Source organism: Sorex araneus, chromosome 3 (assembly GCF_027595985.1).
Source record: "Sorex araneus isolate mSorAra2 chromosome 3, mSorAra2.pri, whole genome shotgun sequence".
NCBI lineage: Eukaryota > Metazoa > Chordata > Mammalia > Eulipotyphla > Soricidae > Sorex > Sorex araneus.
Window position 1 is genome coordinate 200,395,912 of NC_073304.1, and position 17,189 is coordinate 200,413,100.

The following is a 17,189-nucleotide window of genomic DNA, read 5'->3' on the forward strand; positions in this document are numbered from 1 at the left end:
GTTACTGCCCCTGCCCCAATACTCAATGAACTTTCTGCGCGGCAGAAGGACCCAGTCAGTCTGCACTGCCACTGTGGAGCAGCCCCATTGAGCTACTGATCAGTGAAGTGTGACTAGTACACCTGAAGAACCAAGTGACCGTGTAACAGGCATGGTCAAAAGGAGCTCATGTAAACCGACCTGCTTCAAATCCCAGTCCTGCAGCGTAATAGCTGTAACCTTAGGCGAATTATTGAACATCTGAGCCTCTGTCCCCCCTAGAGGAAGGGGGATGGGAATTGCACCCGGAAAGGACTCAGGAGTAAATGAGCTCAGATAAATTATGAGAAGCATTTAGAAAGAACCTGGCACTTAATTCTCTAGAGTCATGTTTCCCGGTGTCATCGTCATGGGGTCATACCCACCACCCCCAGCACTGGAATAATCCTGCAGGCAGTAACAGCCTCGGTGTGATTGGTTGTTTGCTTAAAGAAGGCAGATCTCCAAGGGTGGCCAAGTGATTTATTTCTCTTGAAATGGGGGAAGGAGGCAGGAACCTCTGACTTAGGAAATCAGCACTGGTGCCACTCCCCGTTAGAATCTTCAGCACTCTCGCGTCTACTGGCTCACACTGGCCTGCTCGCTGGCTCCTCAGGGTGCTATCCGGGTAGAGACCGGCTTCCTGGTTCTCAGCTGACTCCTGAGGGTCAGGTTCTCTCATCAGCAAGCTGGGAGACGTCTGTCCACCGTTGGTGAGTTGGGTCAACGTGACTCAACCTCCAGAACACACTTCAGTACCTGGGCCAGTAAAATCCAGCACCAGCAGGCCAGGGAGCTGGCTCGAGGGCTGGAGCTCTTGTTTGGCATGCAGGCGTCCTGGATTCTATCCCACACGTGGCACGATGGTTTCCCAAGCATTGCCCAAATGTGCTATCGTCCCTTCTCTCCTTCCCCCTGAAAGGCATACCACCTGACGAATCTGCTGGTTAAAACATGTTGAAGTGGTAGAAGTAGGGAGGCTCTGGCCAAGATACTTGTTTATAACTAGGCGGTATTCAGCTGGCTTGAGCATTGAAAATAAGACAGTTCTACTGTATGAAGACCAAAAGCTGTTCCTCCTCTGAGCACTGACCTAGATTCCTCTCCCTCTCCCGCCTCCTCATACAACTGGACAGACTGAGCAGCGGACAAGGCTTTACCCTTGGAATTCTACCGACTGGCAGCACCATCTCTCTTTACTGCCCAGCCCCACCTGGCCTCATCATTTGCTTCCTTGTGCGGCCCTTCAGCCAGTGGGCCCTGTTGTTGCAAAGGAAAAGCTCAGGAAATGGGCACTGGCCTTTCACACGGTTTGTCTGTGTCCTTCCATGGAAGGCTGCTCTGCTGCTGAGATGACCAGTTTATATGTGTATCCTGTCAGGTGTTTCCACAGAACCTAAGTCATGTCTTCATTCTCCCAAAACCTCCAGCAGAAACAGGATCCTTTAGCCTTTGCTTCCACACTATGGGGGCTGCAGATAAGACAGGAGGTCTGAGTGTGCATATGGTGAGCCCTCAGGCCCTGTGGCTATTGCCTCTCCTCCCTCTGGACGCACAGGGCAGATCTGCACCTCCTCTGGCCCTGCCAGAGTGCCTTCTTAGCACTGCTCTCCCCGAGTACTGGCGAGGGAGGCGTGGAGTGCTCTGAGACTGCCCGGCAGTCTTTCCAAGAGCAGGGACGGTCTCCAACCCTATCCATTCCACTGCCCAGTTACCGGAAGACTTCCCTGAGCATGCCGTGTGCCCTCTGATTCCTTTCCACCTGGGTTTAAGGCATATTTTTATACCTTGTAGATGACTGATAGAGATAAGTCTGAACTCCATGGTATTTCCTATTTGGCTTAGAATCTTAGCCTTTTCTATTCCACTCCCACCCTTTACAAGGCTGTTCCATGGCCTCAACCAAATACTTGGTCTCTTGAAGTCTGCTTATTCAAATGAACTACTATGCTTCAGATTCCGGTCTACGGACAGTGCTATTTGATAAAGACCATGTCCGTGCAGCTTCAGAAACAGTGATCTCAAGAGAGAAAGCCCATGGACGCACGGCTCGGCTCAGCAACAGTCCACCTTAACTACTGGACCTCTGGCATCCTCACACCAGATGGGACAGGCTTCTATGTTGAAACTTTATTAAAAATTATAAAGCAGAGCTCTGTAACAAAAAAAAATACATTTGGGTTTGCTTTAACACCCAAGTTAAGTCTATCTTAATATAAGTCACTTGAAGTAACACATTCACATCCAGAGGATTTCAACAAATTCATACAATATATATATATACAGCACTAATTCCTGCACAGCTTAGGAGTTTGGATCCAGCTGCTCTCCAACTTTATAAGTCTCAACTGAAATCTCAGGATTATCACAACAAAAGCCATGGAATAACCGGAAGGATTAGATGCTTCCATGATAATTATGGCCAAGGACCCATAAGGGGCAGGAGGGAAGATTCAAGGATTAAAATCAAGCTTTCTAACCAGGTTAGAGACTAACTGTAATGGGATTTAGAATCCCCAACTTTCATTTGGTGTAATAAGATGATTTCCCCACCACCACCACCACCACCACCACCACCTCCCAAAGACAACAAATACTCAACACCTTTTTCTCTAAATAGAAACCTTCACCAAAAGAAGTTAAAAGATATCTTTGTCCAAAATCAGTAAGTGACATCAGTTCTAATTGTTATCGAGGATACCTTTAATTCATTCCTAGGCAGGAGACTGGGGCATAGGGAGAGGTAAGGCCTCCGCAAAGAAAGCAATTTCTGAGTAGGGAGAGAGCCAGCTTTCTGCCCTGGAGTGGCTGCTAGACCCTGGCTGAGTTGCCTGTGTAATATGTAGAGACTTGTTTCACAGTGGAACTGAGTAGCTGAATCCTTTGCTGGCAGGCACTGTAAACAATAGCACTTACTAATCCAGCAGAAAGATAAAAGACTATGTATGATGATGTCTTCATGGGAAAATCTGATTTTCCCCAACTCCTACCAAAGGCTATATCCCAGAATCAAATTATCCAGGATGAGGTGTAATGTCGAGGTAAGTGGCCCAGTGTTCAGTTGACAATTACTTTATGAAATTATTTTAATCCCCCCAGAGAAGGAACCATGAGTGATGAAGGTAACCCTAAGTATGCCTGCACCGATTAACAGGTCCCCTTACGCATTTCCCACTGCATTAGTTCTGGTTTGAGGCCTTGGCAGCGGGGAGGGGGTCTGCCAAGGCCCCAGTGTGAAGAATTTGCATAGTTCATCCATATAGTTCATCCATTGGTAGCAGGAGCACACACACCTGACTGTGCGTGCGTGTGTCTGTGCGTGTGCATGTGTGTGTGTTTCCCAGAGTTAAGCTGCTGTGGCAAGCTTCACAGACCTGCTGCCCCTCACCCCTGCATTACTCGGTCCTTAAAAGGCTTGGAGAATGCTGTTTCCTGACCAGCCTCAACTCAGCAGACTGACATGGTAGGTGGGGGCTGTCTGCTCAAGATTGAATCCAGCTTCATCCAGTACCTTCTGATAACTGGTTGAGTGTTCTGTCTTCCAGGTCTGTTCAGCAGGGGGTTGGGGTTAAGTCTGGCCGGAGGAGAGTGAAATTCTTTGCCTAAATATGCCTTCCATAAGACCATGTTTTTAAGACCTTCATGGAAAGGGATGTGAGGTACACACACTGTACTGTCGGGTGGGGGTGGGGGTGGGGGTGGCTCCAGGCTCCTGTCTATTAGGCATGTCAAAGAGGAGTGGGAAGCTAATGCCGTCACCCAGTGTGGCCCCTTTTCCTTAGCACTTAAACTAAGGATGGCACCTTCAGGTCCCGAGAGAAACAGCGGAGCTGCTAAAACCATGCTCCATCTCTCACAGACCAGGAGTCCCAGCATAGACGCCAGGTACTCTGCTGGTCCCAGGCTCAGTCGGGACAGGCAGCTTCCAGTCCCGGTACGTAAGGAAGCAACTCTTTAACAGCTTCGAAAATGTTCAGTAGCATTTCATTTCTCACCAGAGAACAAGTTTGCTAGTCCAGATTCTGTCCTAAGGATGAGCACTATCGGTCTGGTAAGCTAACGACATCTTTTTGGTCTAAGATTTTAGGCAATGTAGCGAAAGGTACATAAAGGTACATCTACCTTTTGCAAAGGTAGATAATAAAAGTTCAGAAAACCAGAGAGGCCAGAAATAAATCTAGGGGTAGAAGATTTGTGCTTGGAGAAACACCGAGGCAAACAGCTCAAGGGAACGGGCTGGGGACAGGACGAAGGGGAAACTGTTGTCTAGGTGGCTGGAGGAAGTTATGGCAAGTCCTTGAGTCCCAGAAGGGCCTCTCTTCATTTATTACCATCATCGCCCAAAATCACTGAAAACAGGGACTTGCTCACGCGGTCGGTGCCAGTTCCCACTGGTCCTGGGCTCTGCTGGCCAACAAGTACACCTCCGGTGGCAAGTCAGGCACGCTTGGGGGTGACATGCCACCTGTGCTGGCTTTGGTCTTGGGAACAGCACAGATTCTCTTGCTGGCTTGCCTGCCGCAAGCTGGCCAACCTGGGGCCCAGACACCTCGAGCTCTGTCCCGTAAGGCACTGAAGCAGCCGGTACAAGCCCTCAGGATCGGAAGACGTGCACTGCTCGGATCACATACTGGCGGCAGATGGGACATTCGTTCATGCGCTTGCCACACTTGGTACAGGTTACCATGTGGCCACACTCCAGCAGGACACAGTCGATGGGAGAGTCCATGCAGATCCTGCACAGGTTCTCCTCCAGGGCAGGTGGCACTGCTCCTCCTGCAGAGACAGAGCAGGAGAGAGGGGTGGAGTTTGGAAAAGGAAGGCAATTTCCTCCGGTATACAGACCAGCAGGGATGGAGGCGGGAGATGTGAGCAAAACCCCAAATCCACAGGCTTCCAAGAAACTATTTCCCCAGTAACCACATCTCGTTGCTTCACCTGCAGCTATTGGTATGGGTATAGGTTTAGAGACTAAGCCATCTGGGGCAAACACATCTCAGAACAGAACTAAGTAACAATTTGGTTTTAGAGAACCAAAGCTCAAAAGAAATACTTTTCAGACAATTGAGGCTGTAATTTAGTACCTGAAGCATTTAGGAACCCATTATCCCCCGAGGCAGAACATGCTGAAAAGATAAAACTGGTTCTGGGTAGGGCTAGATAAAAATGAAACTGCAATGAATGGTTCATTAAGGAGCATGAGGTTTATCTGCACACACACCCGACTTGAACAAAGCCATGGGTCATGGGGAGTACACTGGGCCATGCAGAAACTACCCCCAGGAGTCCTCTGAGCAGACTTGCTGGGGAAGAACTGCATATCCTCTGTCTACCCCCAAAGAATTTGATTCAGACCCCCAAGACTGTATCACACTGGATCCAGACTAGCCCACTAGACTCTGAGCGCCTTCCTTCAATAGTCAAATTTATACGATTACGTACTTAGCACCTGCTGTGTGTGCTCAGGGTAGAAACTCATCACTGAATCGCTAAAATGCCAGTCCCGTGGCAGGTGTTCTTGACAGGTCTGGTAAACGAATGTCTCTGCTGAATGGTACAACTCACACTGAGTCTTCCCAGGCCAGAGTCCTAGGAGCTTGACTTGTACTGACTGACAGGATCCTCTGGGAAAGTATTACGTAGACACTCTTACTCGTCCCATTCTATAGATGAGGCCCTGAGAACAGAGAGCTAAGGGACTGGGCCAAGGGTACAGAAATGAGGACTCAAGCCCAGGCCCTGCTGCTGGAGAGGATCCAGACAGTGCTGAGTGCTCAGTTCACCCGAGTTCTCAGAGGCAAGAGGACTCTTGGGGTCTACCAGGCCAGGATCCTCCCAGTTTAGCTGCACAACTAGGAATAAATGGTGGTGCCCCAACAGGTAGCTTGCGTCCCACCAGGCCCATACGCACCCCACCGGGACACTCATTCTCTGTTGCTTCTGTCCCTTTCCTGGAAATAATCAAAATGGCAACAAAACACCCAGTGGTCTGGCTGTGAAGGGCAATGAAAACCACTTATTTACCCTGTGCAGGTCTGATTTGGCCCATACAAACCACTGGAATGAATAGGGGTAAAGCATAAAATTTCAACAACTTCTCTCGGGAAGCAAATAAGCTCATCAATTCAGTTGCCAGCACACCCCCAGAGAATGAGAAAGAAAGAAAAGGAGGTCTGCTGGCACTGGGAATCACCGGAGAGGGGCGTCTAGAACTTCAGATGGTTTTCAGGAACCAAGAACTCAAGCCCAAGGCTCTATCAGCCAGAAGACTGCGGCACAGATGGGGTGTGGCAGCAGAGGGGGTGGGGCTGAGGGGAATATGCACCGTGCCCATCTATCCTGATAAGTCCGCTAAGACCTCAGCCTTTCCTGCCCGCCTTCCGCCTTCCACCCCCAAACAAGGCTCTCAGGTCACTGCCCTTTCTTCTTGGTCTCTGCCAGAAGCTATTCAGCACCCCTCGTGACTTCCCTCAAGGTGCAGCCAGACAGCCTTCCCCGAGCAGAAAGGGAGAACAGAACACAGAGACCCTGGGAGCTGATGAGGAGGGCCATGCACCACCACATACTTTGCTCTGGTTCATGACCATCCCTCGTAGGATGGTCCTTCCTACGATGACATGAGAGTCTACTGATGCTGATGCCCTGGCTCTTGGGGAACATGCCCACACCCCCTCACCAGGGACCCATCTGCTCAGAAGCCTTAAACTACAAATGGCAGCCGGGACAGAAGACAGAAGGAAGGGAAGGATGGGGTACTAAGAGCTGAAGCCCGTGCCCCATCAGAAATAGTTACGTACGTACCGTTTTGGTCCTCAGCACCACACACTGAAAAGGAAAGAGAAGACACTGAGTAAGCGAGGGGCTGTCCTGACTTCCGTTCTAAAGCCTAGCAGCTTCCCTGCAGAGAGAAGCCAGGAGCCAGGAGCCCCACACCCACCTCCTCACACATGCCCTGTGCCCAAATCTCTGGCCAGCATGGCTACAATTGCCCAGCAGGAGGCCACAGGCCATCAGGACATCCTTTCCTGCAGCCGTTGGAAGCCAGCCACTAAATCAGGAGAGAACTGGCTCTGCAGGCAGCAGAGGAGTGCCAGCACCCAGGAGATTCCGGGGGTCATCCCGATGAAGAGTGAGCACCTGATTGGGTAGCCAACTGCACATCTCCCCACTTGCTGGGCTGAGGAACGGGAGCTACTTGGAGAGGAAAGTCTGAAATCCATCTTCACCCACTGCTAGCATACAAGGAATCAAATGCTGGGTAAAATCTTTCCAAATTCAGAGAATGCTGAATTCACAACAGTTAAACTCTTCAGCAGAATGTTTCTGCCTTTTGTACAAAAATATCTAATTTGAGTCAGTAATGGGACAGACTGAGTATTTTTTTTCCTTATTTTGACCACAAACACCTACTAGGTATTTTATTGGGCACTGCCTGAAAATGACACTGTGAAAAATGCTTTGGGGAAGTGAACAAGAGGGGGGCCCAAGTGCAGGCAGAACAATACATTCCCGTCCTGCTATATGTGCCAAAATTCACTCTTGGGCAGAACACACGGGGTTGACCCATGAGGGGAGGGTGCGGACTCCAGCCAGGACTGTCTAGTCACACATGGCTCTCCGGCAAAGAGGGTTTCTGGAGCCTCTTTGTAAGGCTGCTGTTACCTACATTCTCCAAGGCCACGCCACATGCTGGCCCGCCTTTCCCCAGCTGCCTTTCGTGATACACAGCACATGTGGAAGTGACACCCCCTCAGCCAAGAGCAGGGGAGCCCATCGGGTGACAGCAAGCCCCGGCCCCTCCTCACCCAGGTCCTGGAGTCCTTTCTGATCCTTGTACAGCCGTGTCACCCTCTCCATCAGCTCCCACTTCTCGCAGCAGCCCTTGTAGTTGACAAAGTTGCGGGCCAAAATCTCCTTGAGCTGCCTCACGGTGAGGCCTTCGATGTCATCCAGGTCAGTCAGGTCGGACAGAGACGCTCTCCGGCCGGGGACAAAGCTGTCCTCGGAGTTGACGGACTACAAAGGCAAACATGAGATGGGTGAGCTCGGGGTTTGCCCCCGCATGTTCCTCTGAGGACTGCAGACAGGAACAGAGGCAGGAGAGCTCGGCATGGGCCCCTCCTGCCCCACGGTCCATGCTCAGGCCCACAGACACCCACCAACTGGTGGACCAGCAGGAGCCCGGTGGGAAGGCAACGGCCCTACCTGCTCCGGGGAGCACTGCTGAGGAACGGCGGCACGCAGCTCCCCTCAGGGCCCTCCTGCTCCACCAGAGGAGAGGCGGCAGTTCCAGCACGACTCCTGGGCAGACTGACCATGGCAGCAAGAGAAATCACTGGACATGCCACCGGCTTTTCCCTCCCCAGAAGACAATGGCGCTTTCCCACAGAGGGGAGAATGTCCCTGGCAGGCACACAACCCCCTGCCGCCACCACAGCGCCAGCCTGAAGGCTCTTTCTCTCTCCTCCTGGCTTTCTGACCACCTTCCCCTGACAATGGCTCCTGTGTGTGAGAAGCAGGAGAACAAGGTGTGCACAGGAGCCTGGCTGCTGGCAGCTCGAGAAAAACAAAGTGGGCCTGCTTGAGGCTCTGGTCTCCACGGTGACCTCACAATTCCTCACTTTTGGGCCAGAGAGAGAGCAGAGGGGGCAGGGTGCTTGCTGTGCATGTGATCGACGCAGGTTTGATCCCTGGGTCCCCTATGGCCTGAGCCCTGCCAAGTGTGTGGCCTGAAAACCAACCAACCAACCAACCGACAAACAAAAACTCGCTAACAAACCACCTTCAAAAGCACACGGAGGGCGGGAGGCTGCCTTTCCGCCAATGAAGGGCAAAGGCAAAGGCACAGACCCGAGCTGAGGCCCCACCTGGGTCTCGTCCTCAGCAGGAGCTCTGGCTGTGCTCTCCAGGTAGCTGGCTTCCTCTTGGTCCTGAGACACACGGCCATTGGCCTGTGGGGAAAGAAAGGCGCTATCACAGCCACAAAGACATTCTGGGGGTGCGTGCAGCGCAGTTCCAGCCTGGCATACACCACCTCTGAAACGTGCTCCCATCTCCCCCGGACCCTGCGCCACAGCACTGCTTTGACACTGACTTAGTCAGAGAGAGATGTCAGCTCCAGAACAAAAGTGCAGCCTTCTGCCCCCAGCACCCTGTGCCTTCAATCTCAGCTGGAACGCTGCAGGGAAGGAAGCCTGCACCATCGCTTGGAAGGCTGGGCCACCTCGAGCTGCCCCGAGCGTGCCTGGCCCAGAGCTGGGGCTGCCCCCACCCACCCTGAGAACTTCCACCCACAGACCAGTGTCCACTGTTGCTTTTTGCTGCCTACGTCAGATATTCCCTTGTATCACAATGAGAAGTTTCCAGATTTTCACCAACCTATTCTGTCTCCCCTAATTAATCACTGTTTTCATGATCTAGAATAGGCTCCAACCAGCCAGGCCCACTATTTCTAAATGCTGTCCCGAAACCCAGTCTGAAACATTTTAATGCCTCTCAGATGGTACTTGTTTCGGACTATAGGAAACAAACGTCCATGTGCAAAGTTTCCTTTACTAAGAATGCCAGGGCTCAGGAGGCTGCACTTTATTCTTTTAGCAGCTCTGTCACCATGGATCCTGGTCAGCTAAGTCACGACCCCCCCTAACTAGACCAAGACCCTCTTCACCCATGGCTCCCCCTCCAAAGGGCTGAGGGAGGCGTCCGAGCAAAGAGGCCTCCCCTTGCAGACACTCGAGAAACAATCTGAGAAAACAGTCATCAGCCAAAGGCACTCATGCCAAGTAGGAGGCATGGTGCAGGTAAGAGGTTGTGACTACGAGGGGAGATCCAAGTAGAAACTTCCACCAAGTGAGAGAGATGCTAAGATGGCACCATTATGCCACATCGACAGGGACACAGACCACCAAGTCTCAACAACATTTCTAGCTTTCCCTTAGCTTTACACACACACGTGGCAGCTTGCAATGACAAAAAGGCTTTCAGAGCCTGTTCCCAAGTAGATAATTCTTGCATGTCCTTTTTATTCCTGGTAAGAGACCCAGATCTCATGCTGCAAAGTATGTTTTATCTTTCACTTTGCAGGCTGGAGCCATCAAACCCCCCCATGCTGATCCCCACACTTCCAGCTCTTCCTCCTCGTTACCGGGGCCAGCGAGGACATCATGGGACAGTGCCTGCAATACCATCACGCACAGATTTGTTTTCTAGGTGCCACTCATGGTCTAGGAATTTTCTGGGAGTCTCACACAAAATACTCGGCCTCCCATGCCTGTTCTGCCTCACACAGTGCAGGTCCCACTGGAACAGGGGACGAGCAGACACAAAGGTGCTCTTGGAAACATCAGGGGACACATACCCCACAAGATCGGGGACAGAGCGCTGCCTGCAGGGGCCCTGTGAAAATCTGGCCCTTTTTAGGGAAGAATCTTTTCTTCCAATCCTTCCCTGGCTCCCCACCATCACAGAGAAGAGCTCGGAAAGCCCGGCAAAGGAGGCACATCAGAGCAGAAGGGAAACGACCGGCGGAAAGGGACTGCTTAGGAAAGCATTCAACTCCAGCTGGTGTGAGCACGCCAAGAACGGAGCTCAGTGGGTTTACTGAAGAGGAACTATGCTGGCACACTGACCGGTCTGTCTCCGGGCCTGGCGGGAGCTGCATCAGCGGCCCAGTCCTGGCAGGGGAGTCGATCAGAAACGAGAGGCGGCAGCCACCCACAGCCAGTCCTCACTAGGGCCACGCTAGGATTCTGCCAGCTCCAAACCACTTGGAGTCGTCGGTGCCGGACATGCAAGCAGCTTGGAGCAGGGAGGGCAGTGGGGACTGGAACTGACTCTGGTTTGCTGCTGGGGCCTGCCCAGGGTGGCCAAGGAGTCTGGGATGATTGGGGTGATGGAGCAGAATCTCCTAGGTCTTAATCCCTATTTATCCGAATGAAACCCACAGGAGAGTGATGGAGGCACCTCACCCTAACCCACGCACGCTGTGCTCGCCTGCCTTCCCACTCCCAGGGGTTCTTAGAGGACAGAGACCATGCACCACGCACTTCTGCCCACTGCTCAGTCACCACTGGACCTCGCTCCCGCTTTCATGCCCCACCAGGACAGAGGCTCCCTGTGAACAGTCAGCTGGCCCCACCTTTCCTGCCAACAATGGCCCATGAAAGCAGCCCAGCCGTGCCTGGGTAAGGCCGTCCCATCGTCTCCCACAGCCCCCAACTCGTTCCTTTTCCTATCAAGGTGCCTAGTAACTAAGGTGACTGCGGAACTGAGTTCCCCATGCAACTAAGGAAGAAGCGCCCAGTAGTTGTGTCAGGAGGAGGCCAGCGCAGGGAGAGCTAAATTTGGAGAGAGAAGGGCGAGTGTTCTCAGAATGCTGCTGGAATGATGAAGTCTGTGGGGAGGTCTAGCAGCAAAACGTGCATGTTAGAGACAAACCCCAAACAAACCTGGAGTGCTGCGCCATCACCTCTGTGAACAGAGCAGACCCGAGCCTGAGATCCAGAAAGCACTGCCTGTACCTCCACAGGTAGAAAGGTTTCCCTGGGCCAAGAGCCCCCACCCTCACGAGCAGGCCCGACAGGAGAGCGACCGGCAGGTGGGCCGCAGACCCCAGGCCGTACCTGCTGGCTTTCCTGAGCCTGGGCTGGGGGGCCCGCGGGGGTCTGGGCGGGTGGAGGAGAGTGGTGGGGTGAGGTAGCAGGTGCTGTGCTGGTGTGCGGCTGGCTCAGGAAGGCCTGCTGCTCGGGGGAGTCCGGGGACAAGGTGGGGGTGCGAGTCCTGCCCTCCTGGCCGAGCACCAGCAACACCAGCTCCTCCTTCTCCCGGCACATTTCGGTCGAGATGTCATGGAGGCTGAGATAGTCCCGCAGGTCCTTCACCTTCATCTTCATGAGCTCCTCCCGCTGGAAGGCTGTGGCCCGGAATCGTTGGCAGAGGAGACAGAGGCGGGGCCCGTTCCCTACTTGGCTCGAGCAGGTCGTGCAGAAATTCTTCTTACAGTCCAAGCAGGTCTGCTGCTTAAAGCAAGAGGCAGAGGAGACCAGGTCAGACTGGAAGGACAAGACAGAATGGAGTGGGGGGCAGCTGAGGGCCCTCCCCCTACCCAGACCTCTCACATCACTCTGATGTTGACTGTGCCACCTCCAGTACCAAAAATGTGCATCGAGCAAGCTGTGAAGTTGAAAGGGACTCAGCGGGCAGGAGCCCTGAGTGCACCTGTGCATTGCTTCTGCTTTCTGGGGTCTGTCCCAATAGTGCTGAGGGGACCGTGCAGTTTCAGAGACTGAACCCAGGGCTCTGCATGTAAAGCATGTGTCCCCAGCTCGTCACATTATCTCCCAACCCAGGTTCTTCCTTTTGAGGCTTTCTTTATTCTTTTTAACTGAAAGACTATCAGCTTGAGAATCAAAAAGCCTAGATCTTCTCCTTCACTTATTGTTGGGGTTTGTTTTGGGGCCACACCCATCAGTGCTCATGTGCTACTCCCAACTCAGTGCTCAAGGGTCCCTCCTGGTAATGCTGAGAGGATCACCTGGTGATAGGGATGGCACCCAGGTCCCCTGCCTGTAAAGCCTGTACTTGGTGCTCTGAGCTCTTCCACTGGACCTCACCACACAGAGCACAGTGCTCCACAGGGAGCTGCATCCGCAGCCCCCCAGAGCCCCGCACTTGTATAAAGTCCATTCCAAGTAACTATGATCATGTAACAGTTTCTCTGCTCCTTACTTTCCTGTATGTAAAACACGTGATAACTGTGTCTAACTCACCACAAAAGAGCTGTAAACTTAAAGAGAAAACACATTGCAACTCAAGAAGTGTTATCTTGGGGCCAGAGAAGTAGTTCAAGGTTAGGCACTTGTCTTGCAAGCTGCTGACAGGCTTTCGTCCCCAGCACCAAATATGGTCCCCCGAACACTGGCAGGAGTGATCTCTGAGCACAGAGTAAGCCCTAAGTATTACTGGGGGTGGTAAAAAACAAACATACAAAACAAAAAAACCCCATAAAATGTATTAACTAATCATTACCAGGAAATTCAAGCAAATGAAAGTCAAGATTCAAATTCTAACCTGTGACTTTTTTACTTACCACTGAGTTAAGAAAGTCTATGCATAAAGTTACCATGGTTGGTGATTAAGATTAATATTCCTAATCTTGCTGAAGTTCAGGTAGGTGCTGAGTTCTTTAAACTCCCCATTCATTTTGAGGCCTCCCTCCAAGGAGGTCTTCCTGGATCTCCCTGTCTCAAAGGCAGCCAGGCCAGGAGACATCAGAGTCACAGTCAGGGACAGGCAGTGAACAGCACAGCTGGGACCCAGTCTCGAGGCCCGTGGGAGGTCAGAGCCCAATACCTACCACGCTGCTGCCACAGGGTCGCAGAGCCGGAGCAGGCCTCTCCAAGAGAACAGCACGCGGCCACCAGGGGCCTGGCTCTCCCATCTCCAAACTGCCAGTCTCCAGTCCCCAGAGGCTGGTGCCCGTCTCCCCACACCTGGGAGGCCCGCTGAGAGTGCTGGGAATTCGGGTGCCTAAGAGCCGCATCCAAGACAAACACCGAGAGGAGCTCCGGAAGGCCCTCTGGACATGATTAGGGAGCTCTCATTTGTGAAAGTACAAAGTGTCTCAGATCGGGGACAAGAACACCTGGCAGGAAGCTGGTACCCTGGCAGCAGCTCGTCCCACCATCACAGGCAACACTGGCTCAACTCACAGGAAGCCATTCTTCGGCCCCACGCGCCCCACGCGGGGTGAGCAGAGGCGGCCGGCAGGGACACGCCGCAGGAGAGGTCACTCCTGAGCACACTCACTAATCAGTTTAAGTAAGCGTGGCGAATATGGTTCTGCATCCCCCTCTCTAAGTATAAAAAGCCACTCAAGCTAAAAAGAGTGCTTGCGAGACTCGGCTTCTCCCGTGTGGGGCTGACATCTGTCTGCAGCTGAGCTCGCTGGTTAGCTTTGTCGGTGTTGCTCACATCGTAAAGGAAAATGGATGGAATGTTTACTGTCCAGTTTGACAACTGATTCTCAGCTACATCGCAGAGGTCATTTTAACAGGCTTCCCTATCCTAAACCCGGTTAGAACCTGAGAGTAAACTGCAGAGAACTGACTCAGGTGGGTGCAGAGCTGCACCAGGCTGCAGAACGGTCCTGGGACTCCAAGTGGAGAGCAGACCGGGCAGGAGGTGGGGGTAGAGAACCCCTTTTAGTTGGTGGGTTTGTCCCCAACTAAAGCTGTTCTGTTGGGAAGGGCTAGCTGGTTTCAGAGGACCAGCTGCCAGCGTAGGTCCTGACACGGACTCAGTCAGTGGACTTTGATGACCCAGCTTGATACAACTGAAAAGCCCCGGGCTGCTCAATCAGGCTGATCTAAACACCTCTCCCCTTTCTTCAAACGTATGTGGCTCATGGGGTGAAGATCAGGATGCCAAGACAGTGCCCCCCGCCCCCCCCCCCCGCCTTCTCCGCAGCCCCCTTACTCTCTCCAGGCTCTGGGAGGTAAGCCTGGATTCGGGAACTTGCCTGTGAGGAGGCGGAGAACAGTCTAAGCTCAAGTTCCAGTTTGCAGTGGCAAGAAAAAACAAGGGAAAATAAAATGGCTGTCAACAAATGTGTACTGAAGGAGCCAAGAGACCACCCCTGAGATAAGTCTAGCAAACGACACAAACCGTGCAGCAAGGCAGCAGCAAAAATGATAGTGGGGAGATAGTTTGCTGGGGAAAGCAGGCACAGCTCATTAGGCAGACCACAGGCTGCTCCCTTTGGTCAACCTGCCCTCTTCCATCCCCTAATCCTGCTTTTTCGAGGTCCAGCCTCTCAGCCTCCCTGCCCCGTCTATAGGCAGTCCGACACGGACCTCAAGGACAGAATAAGGATTAAGTCTTAGCACTGCCTTACAAAGGAACTTGTGAAAAATGTGAACCATCCCCCCACACACACACCTGAAGTTATAGAAAACAACGGTTATAAAATCTTGGTGTAAAAATTGAAAACCCCTTGCCTTGCACACGGTCAACCCGGGTTCGATTCCCAGCATCCCATAGTCCCCCCAAGCACCATCAGGAGTAACCTCTGAGCATCGCTGGGTATGACCCAAAAAGCAAAAAAACCAAAAACCTTGCTATGTCTTGTGGTATGATCACTGTCACAGTCACTGATCAGCCCTATCCCTCACTGCAAGGCTTTCCCAGCAGCTACTAACCACTCTGAGGTCTGAGTATCTCTACAGGTAGAGAGGTAGTCCAGGAGTTAAGTCACCTGTCCTACAGGTAGCCAAATCCAGTTTGATCACCTGAGCACCAACAGGTGTGATCACATGCCCCCTCCCCAGCCCCCAAATATGACTATCTTATCTATGTCTCTATACCAACTTCCTCTTCTTCAAACTAGTCCAACTGGGCTAGAGAGATAGTACAACAGGTACAGTGCTTGCCTTGCACACAGTCAACCTGAGTTTAATTCTCGGTACCAAGTAAGTCCTAAGCACAATCAAGTGTGGCACAAAAACAAACAAAAAACAAACATGGTACAACTCTCCAGAGTATGGGGACACAAGCCAGCTGAGTGACATTTTTTTTTTCTTCTTTTGGGTCACACCTGGCAATGCTCAGGGGTTACTCCTGGCTCTGTACGCAGAAATTACTCCTGGTGGTGCTCAGGGGACCATATGGGATGCCAGGGATTGAACCTAGGTCAGCAAGCATGCAAGTCAAACACCCTCCCTGCTGTACTATCACTCTGGCCCCTTAGCTGAGTGAATTGGAATACCAGCTTTCCAAGTGGAAGATCTTGACTTTAATTCATAAGGTTTCCCCATGTTCCACACATGACCCTGGCAGCTCTGTGATCTCTGTGGCTGTGTGTGAAGGGTGTGTGTCAGCGCCACATTAAAGGGGCACCCTGATGTTAACCCCTGGCAGTGAGCACCACATCGAATGTGCATCATTCCAGTCATTGCAATATCAAGGAAAACAAAGTGGGAAGAGTGAAGGATGAGGGACAGTCGAGGTGTCAAAGTCCCAGGAAAACCGGCAGGGCAGTTGCAAGACCACATGCAGGTGTAGTCAATACAGGCAGGATGTGTGGCTTAGGGCGCAGTTACAGCCTGCCATTTCTTTCCAAGACCAGAGCCCGAGGAAGACAGGGTATACATCTGATTTCTATTCTCCTCTTTGCTTTCTCATATTGCCTGTGCTTTGTACCCAAGAAGTCATCAGAAAATACTGACCACAATGAAGCAAAGAAAAAAATGTTAGGATTCATGTCATCACTTCAATTCCACTACTTCTCAAAAGGACGTTTTAAAAGCCTCTGCCTGTTAAACCCTTCAGAACACGGTTTTCACTGAAGCATGAAATTACAAATGTGAAAGTTCTCATAAGAGAAAGCATCCTTCATAGTCACAAAATTTACTGTGCATCCCACAAAATTAATTCATTTATTTGTGACAAGAAAATACTGCACGAATAACCAGTTTTTACCATCAAAACTGCAACACCCCCATTATTAACTCTCCAGCCCTCCCCTCACTGTCACAGATGAAGCTATGATGGCGGGGTCACACATGCCACCTGTGGCACATTCCAAATAAACCTCTCCTTTTCTTCCTTGTGCCAAGAAGATGACTCAAAGGGCTAAAGCACATGTTTGTATGTGGGAGTCCCATGTTCCCCCCCCCTGCACCCCCCGCCCGGCGCCATACCATATAGTCCCCAGCATTCTGGGCCCATCAGCACTGACTCAAGCGTCTCTGGGATGGAGCCCTGATCTCCCTGAGCACAATGTGGGAGAGCTGAAAGCATTTTCTAATAAAAAAAAATAATAGATTAAAAACTAGGGGCCAGAGAGGTAGCACAGCAGGTAAAGTGCTTGGCTTGCAGGCAGCAGACCCAGGTTCAATCCCCATCAATCCCTGTCATCACATATAATCCCCCAGCACCGTGAGTAACTCCTGAGTGCAGAGCCAGGATAATGCCGTAATACCTAAACACTGTGAGGTGCAACCCCAAAACACCACAAAACAAAATTGATTAACAACTAATATGTCACCAGATACGGCAAAAAATTCACATTAAACATCACTACATGGATCAGCCAGTAACTCCCTTGACCAGGCTGCTAACTTCTCCCAAGAAGCACAAGCACACCTCCATTCCACAGGCTTAGTGACACAGCA

General features: G+C 51.7%; 1 protein-coding gene across 5 annotated transcripts in view; it reads right to left on the bottom strand.

Annotated features, from left to right (window-relative positions):
- Nucleotides 1-481: 481 nt before the first annotated feature.
- Nucleotides 482-17,189, bottom strand: part of RFFL (ring finger and FYVE like domain containing E3 ubiquitin protein ligase) — an 87,300-nt gene continuing 70,592 nt past the window's right edge. For 2 of the 5 annotated variants that reach the window (XM_055130710.1, XM_055130709.1), the window contains exons 3-7: nucleotides 11,640-12,035; nucleotides 8,886-8,969; nucleotides 7,824-8,034; nucleotides 6,820-6,843; nucleotides 482-4,794 (exon numbers count right to left, since the gene is read on the bottom strand). In XM_055130710.1, the coding sequence (XP_054986685.1) occupies nucleotides 4,613-4,794; nucleotides 6,820-6,843; nucleotides 7,824-8,034; nucleotides 8,886-8,969; nucleotides 11,640-12,035 (897 nt within the window). In that variant the 3' untranslated portion in view covers nucleotides 482-4,612. The remainder of the gene's footprint in view (nucleotides 4,795-6,819; nucleotides 6,844-7,823; nucleotides 8,035-8,885; nucleotides 8,970-11,639; nucleotides 12,036-17,189) is intronic. The other 3 variants (XM_004608579.2, XM_055130712.1, XM_055130711.1) reach the window with 3 other exon arrangements.